General features: G+C 40.5%; 1 protein-coding gene across 7 annotated transcripts in view; it reads left to right on the plus strand.

Moving 5' to 3' along the window:
* FRMD3 (FERM domain containing 3) overlaps nt 1-20,026 on the plus strand; it is a 267,673-nt gene that overhangs the window by 152,702 nt on the left and 94,945 nt on the right. For all 7 annotated transcript variants that reach the window (XM_037153808.2, XM_037153807.2, XM_037153810.2 and 4 more), the window contains one exon: nt 17,119-17,197. In XM_037153808.2, the coding sequence (XP_037009703.2) occupies nt 17,119-17,197 (79 nt within the window). The remainder of the gene's footprint in view (nt 1-17,118; nt 17,198-20,026) is intronic.

Genomic DNA, 20,026 nt, shown 5'->3' on the forward strand with positions numbered 1-20,026 from the left:
AAAAGGAATGAGGCAGATGCATATTTTTGACATTGAATGATTTCTTAGATATATCATAGTTATAAAAGCAAGTAAAATATCACATAGAAAATGATCCATTTGTCTGAAAACAGATTATTTATATTAATATAAAAGTGCCTAGAAGAAGGGCTGCCAGGATATGTCCTAACTGTGGTTGCCCCTGGGGAAGAGAGTGGGGTGGAAGGGAAGTGAGGATCTCACATTTTACTGTGTATAGTTATATTTTACTGAGATATTTTATAGTGAGAATATTTTCAGATATCACTTGGTAATAAAAACAGAGAAAAATGAGAGAAGGCTTTATGCAAAAATCAAGAAGGAAAGAAACAAAGGATGGAAAGAATCAGAGTGTGTTGTGCATCAAGCATATACTATAAAAATAGAGACCTAGATGAGAGAAAGCGGGCTTCCTCTTCCAAAGAGGCTCTCTGCTTAATCCTGGCTGCTGCCTGCCTAGCCCTGCAGGATAGTTAAGATCTTCTCGCTCTATTTACGAAGCACCCTGGTGGTGCAGGGGGGCATGGAAATGGCTTCTGCATGCAAATCAGTGTGGTGAGGACCTCCAGTCTATGCATAAGAGCAGTGTTGTGTCACGTTGCTAGCTGATGGCTGCAGGGATCCCTCCCTGAAGTTATGATGTCTCTTCCTGGCCAATTTCTGTCTCTGATGGTAATATTTGTGAACCTTCATGTTTGCATGTCATTCCATAGCTTTTCAGCACCCCTTGGAGCTAATTTAATGAACAGTACCTTTGGTGCTGAATGATTCGTTGATGGGAATGTATTTTCTTCTGTAGTATAGAGAGCGCCAGGAGAGTAATTTTGCTCTGGTACAAAGAGAAAAGCCACAGGTTCCACATTCATGAGGTCAGTTGGATGCCTGACTCCCAACTCTGTTCTGATCACTCCCCTTGCTGAGTATATTAGTTTCCTAAAGCTGCCATAACAAACCCTGGGGGGCTTAAAATAATATCAATTTATTCTCTCACAGCTCTGGAACTAGAATTTTGAAATCAAGGTGTCAACAAAGCCGTGCTCCCTCTGAAGGCTCTAGGGGAGAAATAGAATCTTTCCTTGCCTCTTCTAGCTGGTTTTTTTCTTGGTCAAATCATTCTGTTTTTATAAACCATTAGCAGATTTGTGGAGGGGAAAATCCACTGGAATCAAATCACATTCTGTAGCCCTATTTGTACCTCCTCATTTTAAAGCAAACACTTTAATCTTCTAGCATCTTGCACCTGTTCATTTTCTTAAATTTTTAAATTGAGGTATAATTCATATATGCTATCAGTTTTAGGTGTATAACATGGTGAGTTGATATTTGTACATATTGCAGAAAGATTATTACAATGAGTCTAGTTAACATCCATCACCATATATAGTTACACAATTATTTTCCTGTGATGGAAAATTTTAAGATGTATCCTTTTAGTAACTTTCAAATGTACAATACAGTATTGTTAACTATAGTCACCATACTGTACATTGAATCCCCAGGACTTTCTTATTTTACAATGGAAAGTTTGTACCTTTTGACCCCTCATCCATTTTGCCCACCCTTTATCATGCCTCTGGTAACCACCAATCTTGTGGTTCTTTGTATCTTGTTCTGTTTTTTTTTAGGTTCCACATGTGAGATCATATAGTGGTTCAGTATTTGTCTTTCTCTGACTTATTTCATGTAGCAAAATGTCCTGAAGGCCCATCCACATTGGTGCAAATGGCAAGATTTCATCCTTTTTAATGGCTGAATACTATTTCATTATATGTGTATATTACATTTTCTTTATCCATTCATTTGTTGGTGGTCATGCAGGTTGTTCTCATGTCTTGGCTTTTGTAAACAATGCTGCAATGAAAATGGGAGAGCTTTTATCTTTTCAAGTTAGTGTTTTCATTTGCTTTGGATAAATACCCAGAAGTGGAATTGCTGCAACGTAGGGTAGTGTCACTTTCAATTTTTTGAGAATTCTCCATACTTGCTTCATAATGACTGTACCAATTTCCATTTCCACCAGCCATGCACAAGGGTTTACATTTCTCTATGCCCTGCCAGTGCTTATTTCTTTTCTAGCTCTTGGTGTTGCTGGCTGTTGTTGGCACTCCTTCCTTGACTGGTAGCTGCATCAGTCCAGTCTCCGTCTTCATCTTCATATTGCATTCTCCTTGTGTTTCTCTGTGTCCAAATTTCCCTCTCCTTTCTCTTGTGAAGATATCAGTTATTGGATTTAGAAAGCACCCTAACCCAGTATGACCTCATCTTACTCAATTTCATCTGCAAAAAGTCTATTACCAAATAGGGTCACATTCTGAAGCTCTGAGTAAACACAAATTTTGGGGGTACACCCCTGCATTGGGCACTCCCATTAAGATAAATCTCCCACACACTGTAGTATCTCTGTTTATTTAATGGGTAGCTTTCATGCTTTTGCTTTGTGGCTCATTTTTCTCCTTTGCATACGCTTTCTTTTTTTCTGGACTTGACCATATCTATCTGACAGTAAAGTGTCACACATTTTACCTCTGCAGACACCCACAGTGAAAGTAACTACAACTCTGACCACTGGAAACCTGTCCCAAGTCCTCATTCACAGATTTGTGTTGTAGGTTTGGAAGCTTTTATACCCTGGCCCGTGGCTTAGGACAAGGTATGCATGTAACCAGTTTATAATAAATACTGGAATCAAAATGCTCCTTTTAGGGAGCAGGTGGAAGAAGTTCAACTGCCATGTTCTTTAAAAAAATAAATCACACACCTGAACAAAACCTGTTGCACAAGTATGGTGATGAATTCTATAGAACAGACTTCTGTTTCTGTTTTGTTTCTTTGTTATATTGTTTCTTAGATTCCACATATAAGGGAAATAACATGGTATTTGTCTTTCTCTGATGGACTTATTTCACTTAGCATAATATCCTCCAGATCCATTCATGCTGTCACAAGTGGTGAAACTTCTTTCTTTTTTACAGCTGAGTAGTATTTCATTGTTTAAATGTATTACAGCCTTTTTTTATTCACTCATCTGCTGATGGACACTTGGGCTGCTTCCAAACCCTGGCTTATATAAATCACACTGCAGTGGACATAGGGGTGCATATGTTCTTTTGAATTAGCGTTATGGGTTTTGATGGCTATATTCTCAGGAGTAGAATAACTGGTCATGAAGAAATTACATTTTTAATATTTTGATGAGCCTCCATACTGTTTTCCACAGCCACTGTACCAATCTGCATTCCCACCAACAGTGCACCAGGGTTCCCCTTTCTTTACATCCTCACCAGCACTTGTTTGTTGATTTGTTGATGTTAGCCATTCTGGCAGGTGTGAGGTGGTATCTCATTGTGGTTTTGATTTGGCCATCTGTGTTTTCTATGGAGAATTGTCTATTCAGATCTTCTGCCCACTTTTTTCCCCCATCGAATATTTATCTATCTGTCTGTCTGTCTGTCTATCTATCTATCTATCTATCTATCTACTTATTTATTGTTATTCAGCTACAGTTGTCTCCATTTTACTCCCCCACCCCAGCCATCACTCCCTCCCTCCCCTGATCCCACCCCTCCTTGGTTTTGTACATGTGACCTTTATAGTTGTTCCTGGAAACTCTTCCCCCCTTTTCTGCCCACTTTTTAATTGGGTTACTTGGTTTTCTGGTGTTGAGTTGAGTTCTTTATAAATTTTGGATATTAACCCCTTGTTGGACTTATCATTGGCAAATATTTGTCCCCATTCAGTAGTTGTCTTTTTGTTTTGTTGGTGTTCTTTGCTGTTCAAAAACTTTTTAGTTTGATGTAGTCCTATTTGTTTAGTTTTTTCTTTTATTCCCTTCCCTAAGAAGATATGTCAGAAAAAAAATATTGCTAATAGAAACATCCAAGATTTTACTGCCTATATTTTCTTCTAGGAGTTTGTAGGTCTCACATTTAAGTCTTTAATCTATTTTGAGCTTGTTCTTGTATATGGTGTAAGAAGGTGGTCTAGTTTTATTTTTTGCAGATATCTGTCCAGTTTTTCCAGTACCATTTATTGAACAGACTGTCTTTATCCCATTGCATGTTCTTGCCTTCTTTTTCAAATGTTAATTGACCATATAGATGTGCATTTATTTCTGGGCTTTCTATTCTGTTCAATTGATTTATGTGCTGTTTTTATGCCAGGACCATCCTGTTTTGATTACTATGGACTTGTTTGATATCAGGTACTGCGATATTCCCAACTCTGTTCTTTCTGAATATTCCTGAGGCTATTTGGGTTTTTTTTGTGGTTCCATATCAATTTTTGGATTATTTATTCTAGTCCTGTGAAATACACCATTGGTATTTTGACAGGGATTGCATTGAATTTATAGATTGTATTGGGTAGTATGGATATGTTAATGATGTTAAATCTTCCTGTCCATTAACATGGAATATGCTTCCACTTATTTGTATCTTCTTCAGTTTCTTTGTTCAGTGTCTTATAATTTTCTAAGTACAGGTTTTTACCTCCTTGGTTAAATTTTATTACTGGGTATTTTTTGTGCAACTGTAAATAGGATTGTTTTCTTAATTTCCCTTTCTGCCTGTTCATTATTAGTATATAGAAATGCAACTGATTTCTGAATATTAATTTTATATCCTGATGCTTTACTGGGGTAATTTATCAGTTCTAGTCATTTCTTGGTGGAATCTTTGGGGTTCTGTATATACAGTATCATGTCATCTGCAAATAATGACAGTTTTACTTCTTCCTTTCCAATTTGAATTTCTTTAATTTTTTTCTCTTGCCTGAATGCTGTGGCTAAGACTTCCAGCACTGTGTTGAATAAGAGTGGTGATAGTAGACATCCCTATCTTTTTCTTGATCTTGAGGAAAACACTTTTAGTTTTTCCCTGTTGAGTATGATGTTTGTTGTGGGTTTGTTATGTATGGACTTTATTATGTTGAGATGTATTTCCACTTTGCAGAGAGTATTTTTTTTTAATCAAAATTGGTGCTGAATTTTATCAAATGCTTTTTTTACATCTATTGATAAGATCATGTGATATTTATCCTTCATTTTGTTTATATGGTGGGTCTCATTTGTTGGTTTGCAGATTTGCAGATATTGTAATAACTTTGTATCCCAGGAATAAATACCACCTGATATAGTGTATGATATTTTTAATGTAATTTTGTATCTGGCTTGCTAATTTTCTGTTGAGGATTTTTGCATCTATGTTCCTCAGGGATATTGGCCTATAATTTTCTTTCTTAGTAGTGTCTTTACTAGTTTTGGAATTAGGATAATGCTGACTCCATAAAATGAGCTTTAGGTTCTCTCCTCTTGAACTTTTTGGAATAGTTTGAGAAGGAGAGGTGTTAGTTCTATGAATGTTTAGTAAGTTTCACCTGTAAAGCCATCTGGTCCAAGACTTTTGTTTGCTGGAAGGTTTTTGATTACTGCTTTGATTTCATTAGTTATAATTAGTATGTTCAGATTTTCTAATTCTTGATTCAATTTTGGAAGATTATATGTTTGTAGAAATTGTATTTCTGTGGTGTCAGTTATTACCTCTCCTCTTTCATTTCTGATTTTATTTATTCGAGGTCTCTTTTTTCTTGATGATTCTGGTTAAAAGTTTGTCAATCTTGTTTATTTTGTTAAACAACCAGCTCTTGTTTTCATTGATTTTTTAAAAAGTTTCTATGTTGTTTATTGCTTCTCTGATTTTCTTTTATTATTTTCTTTCATTTTATTTTTTTCCCTTCTACTCACTTTGAGCTTTGTTGTTGTTTTTAGTTCTTTTCTGTGTAAAGTTAGATTGAGATTTTTCTTGTTTCTTGAGGTAGGTCTTAATGCTATGAATTTCCCTCTTAGGACTGCTTTTGCTGTGTCCCGTAGGTTTTTGGGTTGCTGTGTGCTCACTTTCATTTGTCTCAAGGTAAGTTTTGAATTCTTCCTTGATTTCATTATTCACCCATTCATTAGTTAGTAACATTTATTTAGTCACATTGTTTGTGTGTTATCCAGTTCTTTTCTTATGATTGATTTCTAGTTTCATACCATTGTGGTCAAAGAAGATGTCTTTTTTTTCACCAGACTAGGATGTTTTCAGCCATTATTTCTTCATATAGATTCTCAATTCCTTGATTTTTCTTTTCTTCTTCTGATATCCCTATAATGTGGTTGCTATGATTCATACTCTTCCAGAGGTCCCTTTGACTATCTTTACCTTCATTTTTAAAATTCTTTTTTTTTGCTTCTCTGATTGCTTTTTGCTCCCTCATCTTCCAAATAGTTGATTCAGTCCTCTGATTCATCTAGCTTGCTGTTGATTTCTTCTCATGTATTCTTCTTTTCTGATATTGTTTTTTTTTCATTTCTGACTGTTTCTTTTTTATGGTTTCTATGTTGTTTTTCATGGCTTTGAAGTTCTCACTAAGTTCTTTGAGAATCCTTACAACCACTGGTTTGAACTCTGTATTTGGTCGCTTGCTTGCCTTCATTTCATTTAATTCTTTTTCTGGAGATTTCTCCTATTTTTTCACTCGGGGCATTTTTTTCTCTCAATTTCAGCTACCTCTGTATATTTATTTCTGTATATTAAGTAGATCTGCTATGCCTTAGTATGGTGACCTTAAGTAGCAGCTGTCTTGTGGGGCTCAGAAGCACAGTCTCCCTAATCACCTGAGCTGTGGGTTCCAGGAATGTACCTTGTGTGGTTATGTGAGTCTTTCTGTTGTAGTTGAGCTTTAATTGTTGTTGGCCCACCTGTGGGTGGGTTTTCCCCTCTGTTATGGTATAAGCATCAACTCTGGTCACACTATGTGAGCTACTGTACGGGGGCTGGCTCCACAAAGCTGAATCCACCCCAGCAGGGGCTGATATCTATCAAGATCTCCTTTTGTGTATGCTGTTTGTGGAGCTACTTGGATTGTGCTCTGAGGTGGTCTGTACCACTGGTTGTGTTGGTTCTGGGATCCTTTGGAGGGGGATCCAGTGTAGGGCTCTGGGCTACCTGTTTGGAGTTACAAAGCTATCCAATTTATAACTGCCTCTGCTGGGTCGGTTGTACATAGGAGGGGTTTAGCTGCATACCAAGGCTGATTGCCACCAGCACTGAGCCCAAGGGGCAGGTCAATCAAAGGCCCAAGACTCCTTAAGATCATCCCTCTCCTGTTAGCTGCTTTTTGGGCTCAGTTACTCTAAGAACCTCTGGCTGCACATGAGTTGACTGAGGGAGGCTCTCAGTGAGTCACCAAGTAGGGGCAAGTGGTGTTCACCAGACTGATTCACATTCAAACTTGGTGCCAGTTCTGGCCTTGAGGCCACTCAGCAAGAGTCTCGGGATACAACAAGGTTGTCTACCACCTGCTATGTGTCTGAGGACCTTTGTGGTGGGGCTGGGTCTCAGGGATTCATCAGGGTGAGGCCAGCAGTGTTCATTAGGCCCATGTAGACTATGGTTTGGCCTTGTGCAGGGAGGGCTCTGCATAGGACCGCTGGTCTGGTTTGTGCAGGAAAAAGGTCCCTGTTAGGCTTGGTTCATTTCAGATTCTGCCCAATTTGCTAGAAAGTCTTCTGTAAGCTCAGCAGCACAAGGCCACCCATAGTCCAGAGGGTAGAGTTAATTTATCTCCCATGGTAGGGACAGTGGATCTCCATTGTGGGTTAGGGTGCTGCCACTATAGCCCTTGGGGGGCAGGCTTGGCAGTGCTTTCAGGTGCTACAGTGGCTGCTCCAGTGGGGTGCTCTGAACTGACACTTGGAGGGTCTACTGTGGCTTCTCTAGTGGGGTCCTGGAAGGAGACACTATAATTGCTGGGGACAGGGCACTCTGGGCTGGCACAGAGGGGCTCCTGGGGTCTTTCCTAGCTGGTTCTTGGAAAGGCTACTGTAGCCGTCAGGAGTGGGGCACTCCAGGTGTCATGGGACTGGCGTCCTCCAGCCTATAGTAGACTGGAAGAGAAACAGTCCCTTCTCAAGAGTCACACAGCTCTGACTCTGATTCTTCTTGAGTTTGCCTTCAGAATCTCCTCTAGAGAGTCTATATCACAGTTTCAGGTAGCAGACCTCTCCACAGGGCTTGAGCTCAAGTGGCATTACAGTGGGTCTGGGAGGGTGGGATTGTGCAGTCCCCTTATGCTGATGCAGATTGGAGGAGAATGTTCACCCCAGGGAAGATGGGGTCTCTGAGCAGTGCAGGAGAGGAACTCAGCACAGGGATTCTGGTGGCTGACTTCTCAGCACTCTTCCTAGAGCCACATAGCCCATTCTGTCCTCACAAGACTCTAGTAAGGTCTAAACCACCCTCCCTCTTCTGGAGCTCAGGATGAGTGGCTGTGAAGAAAATTTTCTGCATTTTCTCCCCAATTTTATGGGGAGACCAGGCTTCCCCACAATGGGCCATATTTCTAGTCTCTCCCTGGAGGACAGAATCCCTGCCAAATTTTATAGCCAGATGTTATGTGGACACCTCTTCCTGGCTCTGTTGCTATGGGCTGGGGAGCCCAGTGTCAGGTTGAGACCCCATGTTTCTTAGGTGGAAGCTTTGCAGCTGAGATATCCCTCCACAATTTCAGCCGTCACCCAGGGGAGTGGGGCCAGAACTTTTCACATCTCTGCCCTTCCTACCAATCTCAATGTGGCTTCTTCTGTAAACCCTTGGTTGTAAGACTTCTGTTCAGCTGATCTTCAGTTGATTATTCAGGTTGATTGTTCTTTAGTTGTAACTCCAGTTCAGGGATGGGTGGAGGTGAATGTAACTTCCACTTACTCTGCCACTATCTTCCTTCCCACAATTGTTTTTTTTTTTTTATCCTCACCTGAGGACATTTTTTTTCCATTGCTTTTAGAGAGAGGGGAAGGGAAAGAGGGAGGGAGACAGAAAGACAATGATGTGAGAGAGAAACATCATTTGGTTGCTGCCTGTACATACCCAGATCAGGAATTAGTGCCTGGACCAGGGATCATAAGCATCAGGACTGGGGGTTGCACGTGCCCATGCATGGACTGAAGATTGAACCTACACACTAGGTATGTGCCATGACTGAGAGAATTGAACCCATAGCCTTTTGCTTATGGGATGATACTCCTACCAACTAAGCCACACTGGCCAGATCTTCCCCCAGTGTCTTGTAGCTTTGCTAATTTTTTGAGAGGGAGAGAGAGAGAAACAGAAACATTAATTTGTTGTTCCACTCACTGATGCATTATTGGTTGATTCTTGCATGTGTCCTTACAGGGGATTGAATCTACACCCTTGGTGTATTGGGACAATGCTTTAACCACCTGAATTACCTGGCCAGAGCTGCTAAGTTTTTTGTTTGTTTTCTGGCTAAAATTCTCAGGTTGCTATACCCTAGGCCCAGGTGTATAATAACTCCTATGATTGAATACTTAGGTCTCAAGCAGTGAGCTGAGTGCTTTACATCATTAACTCATATAATCCTCATAATGGTCTTTATGTCAGGGGTCAGTAACCTCTGGCCCCTGGGCCAAACCCAGCCTGCCATCTGGTTTGATATGGCCTGCTGGCTAAGAATAGGTTTCATATTTATAAATGATTAGGGAAAAGAGCAAAGGACAATATTTCATGACATGAAGATTATATGAAGCTTGAATTTCAGCGTTTCATTATTTACATCTTGTCTGTGGTTGCAGTCACACTACAACAGCTGAGTGGAGTAGTTGAAATGGAGACCTTGAGGCCCACAAGTTGCAAAATGTTCATTCTCTAGCTCCTTAAAAAGAGATTTTGTTGATCTCTATTCTATGTCATTGTTTCCATTATTATCCTTATTTTAAAGATGAGGAAATGGGAGCTTAGAGTTTCACTTTGGCCATAGCAATTTGTGCAGATGGTGAACTTGACATTAGACACGTTAGACACCAAAGCCCCTATTAGGGCTTTTCCTGAATTGCATAGGGGCACAGAGAACTCTGAGAACAAGAATCTCTGAGGAAGCTGCTCAGCGCTCCTGTGTCCCCCTAAGAGAGTTCTTAGAATATGGCTTCACTCAGTGCAGTGTGCCTGCATGTGATCAAAGCATGAGAGAGGGCTATAACAGCAGGAGTGTGAGTTAAATACCATTAAAAATAAATCTCTGCTTTGAAAGTAGAGGCAACACAGTGCCAGTAACATCCTGGAGGCTGCTAGTTGTCATTTAGTAAAAAAAAAAAGTGTTAGGGGGATTATTACTGCTGTTGATGCTGATGATAGTGACACTTGTGGTGAATGACGATCATCATTTCTATCTAGGAGAGCAGTCCTTATGAGAGCAGTTCTCTGTGGCTGGTTCGTTTCAACCTATACCAAGAGTTACAGTTTGTTGAATGAATGAGGAATGCTTGGTCATTTTGGTGCCCAGGTGTCATTTTGCACATGTGCAGATTTCGTATGCCTGAGCAGTCTCATCAAAGAAGTGGTGGTGTGTTCCTCAGTTCTCACTCTGAAGTCCCCCGAAAAGACATGAGAGGGACAGTATTCATTTGGTTAGGAATCGGAAGTTGTGCTGTCAGTTATGCTGAAAAGGCCAGGATCCCCTGATGCCTGCTTGGGGTCATTTGAAAGGTAAGCCTCTTACTTGCTGGGTGGGTGTTTGTGGTCATTTCTGCAACACCAGACCCTTTGCAATATTTCTGAAGATTTTGAAAGTCTGACAGATTACTCATACTTTTTTTTTTCAATACAATCCCAGAGGAGGGAGACACAAGATACAGATATTCCAGGAACAGGAATCTCCCACACATTTGCCAGAGCCACAGGCTCTCTATGCTTCAACTACTGTTTAAAGGAGTTTGGGGCGATTTCCCGTAGCTGTCAGCCAGAATGTGTATGAAGGAGACTATGATTTTACATGTCCGTTCACAAAGCTATACCTTTTTCTATAGTTATTTACAATGATTGGAGGAAGACCTCTGCATTTTAAGAAAAGCTGTTAAGTGATGTGTCACTTACAAAAATGCCGTATTTGTTTCTACAAAGATTTGAGGATGGCTGTTGGTTAAAAAACAGAAAGATTTTTTTTTTCAGTTTTACCTGGGAGCCTGCTCACCTAAACCTTTGGCATTCCCATGCCCACTTCTGGGCAAGGTCTCAAAGCAGAGATGAGAAAGTCTGTTTCTGCTTTGTAAATGCCTGTTCTTCACCCCGTGTTCTCACTGTTAGCAAACTGCCCAAATAATTACCTTAGGATCTGCTGGCGGAAAAAGGGGGCCACTGAGCTGCCCCCTGGAGACACTTGGCTCCCCAACCCTGTCTGGCAGGTACTGGAGGTCTGTGAGAGGAGCCCTGCTCTTTTCCCAGCAATTATGTTCTCCTGGCGTTTTTAAGGGGATTTTCCCCTTCTCTGCTACTCAGTGGTATTCTAATTTTTAGCACTTACATGTCTGAGTAAATGTTTTTCAGCTGTTGAGTTGTTGAATTTAATGCAGCCTTCTCCATTTACTCCCTCCCATTTCCAACTGCCCCTTTTGTTCTCCAGATAGGAGTGTTTACCCCCACAAAACAAAAGCTCTCATTTAGATAATGTGTGCCGGTGCCAAGAGCCTACTAAATCTGTTCAAACACGCATGGGAAGTAGACATGGCCTGTGGTGCTGCTCATTTTCCAGAGCAGACACAGAGAAGTTAGCTGGCTTGCTCAAGGTCACTTTTGGAAGTCCCCTTCAAAATTCAGGGGCACATCCCCTGGGAAATTTGGGGATGCCACCACTCGTGTGTCTCTGTCACGGTGGCCGGAGCTTCAGTTCCACAGTGGAGATGCTCTGCAGTGTCTTCCCCCATGGGGTGACCATGCTGTCTAGTCTAGTGGAGATGCACAGTGGCTGCCCATGACAACATGATCAGGGTGGGGCCCCAAGGTACAGTGTGGTTTTATTGCCCACATGTTACTTCCATGCCAGGTGCTTCCTGCTCTGCAGATAAGTCCTTCATTAGACATGTCTAAATACTGATTCTGCACCAAATGTTTGGCACAGATAAGAGTCATCCTTTACTTCATCCCTCTTTCTCTGTAGCTTAAGGATAAAAAGATGTGGATGCTGAAATGGAAGAGACACTTAGATGTTTGGAGAAAAGGACAGGTTCATCTCCACAAGAGGATTGTGTCCTTAGACGTGTTCCAGGGGGTGGATTCTAGCTGTTGACTGGGGAGTCTCTCTTTGTTCAGCATTTATGCAGCTGGTAGGGTGCATGCCAGTGCTCAGAAGCTGGGATTTTGATCCCAAACCAGTGCCAATGTATTTGGGGGTGACTTTTCCCCATCTTCTTGTTTAGCAATTTAAAATCTTAAATAATTGGATTTCCTTCTGATTTCGTTTTCTAGAAGGTAGAAAACAGAATTGTACTTACTTTCATGGATTTGTAATCAGGATGAAAAAAAGGAAACAAGTTGGGGTGGTATTTTCTCAGCACTGACATTCTTTTTGCTCTATTGTTTTTCATAGCACTTCTGACCTTTGAATTTCCTATATATCTTATTTATTTTGATTTTTTATCTGTGTATAAAATCCCACCAGAATGTGTTCTCCATGAAGACAGAATTTTTTCTCTTTACAGTTGCTATTATTTGTCCATATAAACCTGTGCCTGGTGCCCAGTAGGTACCCAAGAAGCATTTGTTGATTGAATTAATTAATCCTTTCTCTAGAAGTAGCTATTCTTACCAACCCTAGAGTCCCCGAATTTGTTCCAAATATTGAAGGACAGAAGTTGAGCTGTAATATCATCAATTTTCAAATAAAAACCCTAGAAATTGCCATCATAATTCAGACTATGGAAATATTTTGATGTGGTGATTGTGATATCAGGGCTGGCTGTTCTTGACATTTGCCTGAAATATTGGGGATCATTCATTCATTCATTCAACCAGACAAGTGGAGTCAATCTTTTATCAATAATAAGCTCTGGGGATAAAAGACCAAACAGGACATATAGGTCCATGCCCTCATAAATCTTGTCATCCATAACTAGATCAACATTTTTGGGGGAAAATATTTTAGCCTGTTCCAACCCTGTGAAGAAGCCTCCATCAGCTTTACTGCTTTCTTGGTAATATAATTTTGCATCCAGTGCCTCGAGTGAGTTCTTCAAGGAGAAGCCTGTTGTCCCTTCTTTAGGCCTGGGCAATGGGGTTGAGCTCCTTGTCAGGGCTGGTCCCTGGTGCTGCTTGTGGTTCACTGTGTGACAATCATGTGCCCCTTTCCTTACAGGAAAACTCCTTCTTGTACTGGGGTTAGTGATACTGCATGAATCTGAGAGAAATACACTTTAGAGGTTTATGTGATGGTTATGTCCAATCATGTAACAGTTATGTCCAGTGTGATGCTGTTGATGGTGCCCTTACCTGAGCAGATGTGGCAAGCCTGGGACCCCATGCTTGAGGAAATGCAGAGTAGTCAGGAACATACCCAGGTAAGGGCACTCAAAACTGCTTCACAGGAGGGACAGTTAAAAAAACTGGGGATGTTTATTTTAGAGAAGACTCAGAAGGACCATAAGTACCATCTTCAAAGGATGAAAGAGCTCTTTGTGTAGGAGAAGCATCAGACCATTCTGGAGCTTGAGGTCCTGGAACAAGGATGACTGGCTGAGAAGACTTCCTATAGTCAGGGGTCCTCAAAGATGCCGCCTGGGGTGTTGCTTGTGAGCCTCGCTGCCTGATCCTTGGGGTGAGTGCAGTGAGGTCAGATCACTATTGGAGCCAGCCTAGGTCACGGTAAACACACATGCTGATGAAGTGGGAGAAAAAAATGGCAGCTTTAGCTTGGGACCCTCTTCTGTGACTTTATTGTTTTGCCCTCTTTCAGATATGTTCTCATACCTATTGACCCAACAATTCAGATTCTGGGAGGCTGTGCTATAGAAATAAAGACACAAGCACTCAATCATATATCCATAATTATATAGTGTATAAATATATATCTTTGTGCATATGCCCTTGTACAAATATGTAAATAAATATACATTTATTCTTTTATAAATATATGTATATATATATATATATTTATGTAGTTTGAATTGCAAAAATATGGAAATAACCTGAATGATGATAAAAGAAGAGTGGAAGTAGTGGAGTAAATTCTGGTTCAGTCATAGTACGAGTTATTATGCAGTAAGTATAGATCTTTACCATCCTAGAGGGGTGGGCAGAATATAGAATTAAGTGAGAAAAGCAAGAGAAACATCTGTAGTATGATCTTGTTTTGCAAGAGTAAATGATAAAAAAAATCTTTCACCAGTCAAGATGGCTATCATAAAGCAACAAACAACAAATGTTGGAGAGGTTGTAGGGAAAACGGGACCTTAGTTCACTGTTGGTGGGATTGTAGACTGGTACAACCACTATGGAAAACAGTATGGAATTTTCTTAGAAAAATAAAAATTGACCTGCCTTTTTACCCAGCAATTCCACTGCTAGGATTATATCCTAAGAACCCTAAAACACCAATTTCAAAGAACCTATGCACCACAATGTTCATAGCAGCACAATTTACAATAGCCAATAGTTGGAAGCAATCTAGGTCCATCAGTAAATGAATGGATCAAAAAATTGTGGTACATTTACACAATGGAATACTATGCAGCAGAAAGAAAGAAGGAGCTCCTACCCTTTACAACAGCATGGATGGAACTGGAAAGCATCATGCTGAGTGAAATAAGCCAGGCGTTGGAAGACAAATACCATATGATCTCATCTTTAACAGAAAGCTAAACAACAAAACAAACAAGCAAGCAAAATATAACCAAAGACACTGAAATAGAGAACAGGGGGACAGGGACCAGAGTGGAGAGGGGAGGGAATTTAAGGGGAAAAAAGGGGAGGGATTTAGAGGAACAAGTATAAAGGACACAGGGACAATAACTAAGGGGGGGTGGAAATGGGAGGGAGGTGGGGAGCATGGGGCGGGGTGGGCTGGGATGGGAGAAATAGACAGAAAACTGTACTTAAAAAATAAATTAAATAAAAAATCTCTCACATATGTAAACATGTTGGCATGTATTTGGACAAAGATGTAAAGGGGTTGCAAGAATATAGACAAAGTCATTAATAGTGGTGGTAAGTTTGAGGTGGGGTGGGGACCTGAGGTGCTGATGGGGAGAAAATAGAAACAAAGTGAAGGAAAGTGAAAGGGAATTGGCCTTTCTCTGTCTTTCTCATCCCCCCTCCCCCACTCCCCCTTCCTCTCCATCTGTCTAGCTGCCTTCATTGGTTGTGCTTAAACATGTGTAATTTTGAGAACTTTAATAAAAACGAAGGAAAAAACTTTCTTATGTCATTTCTGTTTTTTGCTCCATTGTTCTTCTCTTACAAATTCTCTTCAACCTTTCTATTCAGGACAATCCTTGGGTTTTATAGTAAAATACTCATTAGTTTTAATTCTTTAAAGGTGATGGTTTAAACAATTTAAAGAAACCTGGGGAACATGTAAAGATAAAAGATTGCGAGGCAAAACTGAACTTCTAGGTGTCATGAAAGATTTAAGAATCACTTGTATTTTACTCCACGTTTTGTTGCTGTATAGGAGGTGTCCATTTTCCCCTTGTGTTCCAGGAAAATGTTTCCTTTCTTAAATCTAGGGAACGTAGGGTTGGGTTAGGAGCACCCAAATCAGCTAAGAAGTTCACTAGCTTTTGGTGGGGAAGCAGAGCATTGAATTGAGAGCTCTGACGTATGTGTGCATGGGTATGTTTATTTAATCAGTTTTTCTCTGCTGAGATAGCCAACAACGTAATGCTATTTCCCTGTGACCTGGATGCTTTTCTTTCAAATTATTTTTAAGAGTTGCTTTCCTTATTAAATTACCCTCATTATACATTCATATTTCATACTGATAGTCCTTTTTACATAAAGAATTGGTCTGCATACAGAATAGCCCCAGACATTGTAGAGCTGGCTGGTGATTTAACCCCTGCTTATAATGAAAAGAGATCTGGGGAAGAGGTTTGGGGAAGAGTAGGGTGCTGTTTCAAAGGTGGGGACTCAGAGCTGATCCCAAGTGGCCATACTGATACAAAGGTGAGAAGTGGGTGGGTATGTTAGGTCTGTAGAGAGAGTGATACTAACCATCATGTTTTTGATTGTAAAATGCTCATTTTATACGTTACTTGAAGTCTGCATGAATTTTACTGTGCTTGTGTGCATTTTTAGGTTAATATTACAAGTCAACAGTGGTCTTATAATTAGAAGTATCAGAAATCCTGTAGAATCCTTTTAGCTAGTCATTAAGTTCTGGATATTTAATGTAATTACAACATCCCAGAATCATGGATCTCAACCACAGTTTCAGTCTGCATAATATTATCTTTTTTTTTAAACCTCACCCAAGGATATATTTCTTGATTCTAGACAGAGGAAGGGAGATAGGGAGAAACATTGATTGGTTGTCTCCTGAATGCGCCCCAACAGGGGTTGAACCTGAAACCTAGGCAGGTGCCCTGACCAGGAACTGAACCCATGATCTTACAGTTTGTGGGACAGCACTCCAACCAACTGAGCCACATTGGCCAGGGCTGCATAGAGCCATCTTGATTTAGGCAAATCAGCAACTTATAAAAATATTTATTTTCATACAAGTGACTGACTCACAGATAGATAACACTAAAATACTACAAAAAATATACAAAGTAGGATCTATGCATGGCTGACTCCATTTTAAAAATCTCAAATTTAGTTCATGGCACCATTGCTTTGGGAAAGCTAGTCATGTGCAGTGACATTTTTTCCACGTCACGGGCTAAAGGATATTGTATTAGGCCCAAAACCTAAGTGGTGCTTATGCCCAGTTTGTCATAATGGGGTGGGAAGACTCGCAAGAGAGACTGCTCCTTGAAGCTGTGACCCAGAGAGAATGGAGGAGTGAGGGGAGCTGTGACGTGGAAAGATGGGCTGCCGGACTGGATCTCCTGTATCCTGCCTGCATTTGGCTTGGGTGTCCTGTCGAGAGTTTTGAGTTTTGTTGCCACAGTGGCTTTGCTTTCTTGGGCATAATACCTGCTTCATCCAGAAAAATCTCCCTCTCCCCTCCCCCCACCACAAGCCAGGCTGTAAGGCTTCACAGCTGACTTTCCTGTGTATGTTTGAGTCCATGGTTTTGCTGCTTTTCTCATGCCTTTTCTTTATGACGTTTCAGCTCATCCACCATACACCATGTGCTTTAGAGTGAAATTCTACCCACACGAACCCCTGAAGATTAAAGAAGAGCTCACAAGGTATCTTTTGTTTGTTTTATATTTAACGTGCCCCCTTAACCAGCTAGGGCCTCCGAGTCTTGCAGGCTAGATGTGCCTCCGGTCTGGGGCTGAATGTGTCTCCAGGAAGCGGGCGCTCAGCTCAGTGTTCTGGCTTGGAAGGATTCTCTCTCACTTAATTGTCTCAGGATTTTTCAAACACTCATCATTGGGAGTGTAATTAACTGCACAACAAAACAATGGTTATAAGGAGGAGGTGCCCTCTGAAAACATCTGATAGTGGGGTGCTAAAAATAAATGGAAGATGACTTGTCTTTAGAATATGGGCAAATTCACAGTGAGAGAAGCCCCTGGGGTCTGTCTTTTGGATCTAAGCTTTTCTGGGAGGGAAAAGATCACTTGATAGAATGGACTGTTTGTTTTGTCTTTGCCCACTTGACTTGCTAAATGACTAACGGTGAGGCTAGTAGCTTCCCCTCTCTTTGTAGGCTCCTCTCAGTCCAAGTCTCTGAATTTTCCAATTCTCAGGCCTCCCCATTTCTTGTCTCCCTCTGCTGGGGTCATATTCAGTTCACTTTCTGTGAGTTTTACTCCCATGAGCAACCTGGGCAGGCGCATCTGAGCAGGATCCTGAAAGGGCCAATTCAGTGGATGGGGAGGAGCCGTTCTGTGCTTAGCTATTGACGACTCTCTGATTTGGTGACTGTAAATCTCCCTGCATAATCGTCTCTCAGAATAAGCCGCACAGGTACAAATGAAAGAGAGAAACAAGTGCAGTTCACTGATCGTCATCTGCAGGAAGATGTGCTGGGTTCTTGGTTATTTTGCCTCCTCATTATCCGTGAATGTCTGGTAAAGCTTGACCATAATGGCACTGAGATGACGATGGAAGGGAGCAGATGGTTCTGTTCTCTGTTATGAAGTGATGTACCACCATTCAGTGAGGTTTGTGCTTTGGGGTGGGGTGGGGCTTAGGTTTGGAAAGGAGAAATACATAAATAATGGCCATTATAAGTGGCCAGTTAGTATTTTGCAATCTGGCCTGCTGTGTTTTTTAAATTTGATGTAAAATTCCCATAATATAAGTTGATCTCACCTTTTCTAAATGTACAATTCATTGGCATTAAGTACATTCACAAGGTGAGGCAACCATCCCCACTGCCAAGGTCCAGAGCGTTTTCTCATCACCTCACAGGGAAACACTGTGCCCATGAGCAGGTGCTGTTCAGTCTCCTCTCCCCCAGCCCCTGACAACACCATCTACTTCTGTCTCTGTGGCTTTATGTGTTCTGAACATTTTATGTAAATGGAATTATATAATATTTGGCTTGCTAGTGTCTCAAAAATGTATTCACTTATTTAATAAGTTCCTCTTCAGTATTCTTTGCATAGCCCAGGGCACAGGGTCTATTTGAGTTACCAAAAAATATGTGTGTACATATATATATATATATATATATATATATATATATACTGTGTATATATGTCTATATATACAGAGGAGAGAGAGAGAGATAGAGAGATAGATAGATCTGTCCCACTCTGGGTGGTGCTAACAGTATAATTGGGGAGATCCACCAGGGGCCAGAATGGATCGGTTTTGTCATTTGTTTTCTTTATACTCTTGTCTGGAAGATAAAAATTGATACATGTCAAATGTTCTATTTAGTAGTAAAAGAAAGTTTTAGCTAATACCCCTAGAGAAGTCCTTCTCAATTAAATTTGCTAGCATTTGCAAGCATTAGACTAAATAACTAAGGTATGAGTAGTGGAAAATCATGAACATTTTTATGTCTCTGAAGGAAATTAAGCCAATGCTCAGCCCTTGCACAGTAGAGACAGACTTTCTTAGTCAGTACCATCCTTAGCATTCAAAACCAATCTAAAAACTGTGGAATGACCCAGGTACTTAGGGCTTAAACCCTGTCTTGGAAGCGTTTAGCTATTCTTGTATGAAAAATTATTTTATCATAAGATTAATCCAAAATTTAAGATGAATTTACTATATGAGAAGCTAAGATCACATTCATGACCATGTCTAGGGGCAAAGAAACATTGAGAGAAAGGACAGGTTTAAAATAGGAAAACAACAAAAAATAGTCACTAAAAAGGATATTTGAAATCATTTTTTATCCTCCTTTATCTCTCCATTTATGCCAGCATCTTATAATCCTTTTATTTTGTAAATGCTGTAGTGTACATGATTAAATGTAATCACAGTATGTTGGTTTTAATTTCTTAGAACCACGTTTAAAGGCAGGCCAGGTAGAGAAGCAATATCATTAATGGCGGCAGTGATGTAAGTCCCAGATCCTGCTGTTGCATAATCCTTTCCTGCAGGTGCGATACTAAAGGAAGATGCACCATCATTATTTTTTAGTGGCTATCATATTAAAAAAAAATGAGTACCTGCACCTGAAGCCATTTTTAAGGCTCAGAGGATTATGTTGAATCCATAACAATCCACAGTTATCTCTGGAGATCACTGAAATGAGCAAGGGCCCAGGCCTGCCCGGATGTTGTGAGAGCTGGTTTTTCCTTTCTCAGGAATCTCTTGCCCACTTGATTTCCAATTTATGGGATTAGAACCCAAACTTCTCATTCATCAGTAAATAGTCATTTAAATCTTTATTTATTTTTTTAAACTCATCAAAGAGTGGAAAGGAACGCCTGCTGTTTAATGCATACCTTTAGCAAGTAGAGAAGAAAGCTTGGTGGCCTTTGGCCTGGTTGTTTACATTCTTTAACAAAGGAAAGATTGGATCATTTCAAGTGTTGTGTGACCTGTTTTCCGCAGTGGGATCTCCACCCCAGCAGCGTCGATGTCGCCTGGGTATTTGGCCCTTGCCT

The sequence above is a fragment of the Artibeus jamaicensis genome, unplaced genomic scaffold (assembly GCF_021234435.1).
Source record: "Artibeus jamaicensis isolate MK-2021 breed Jamaican fruit bat unplaced genomic scaffold, CSHL_Jam_final scaffold_1964, whole genome shotgun sequence".
NCBI classification, from domain to species: domain Eukaryota; kingdom Metazoa; phylum Chordata; class Mammalia; order Chiroptera; family Phyllostomidae; genus Artibeus; species Artibeus jamaicensis.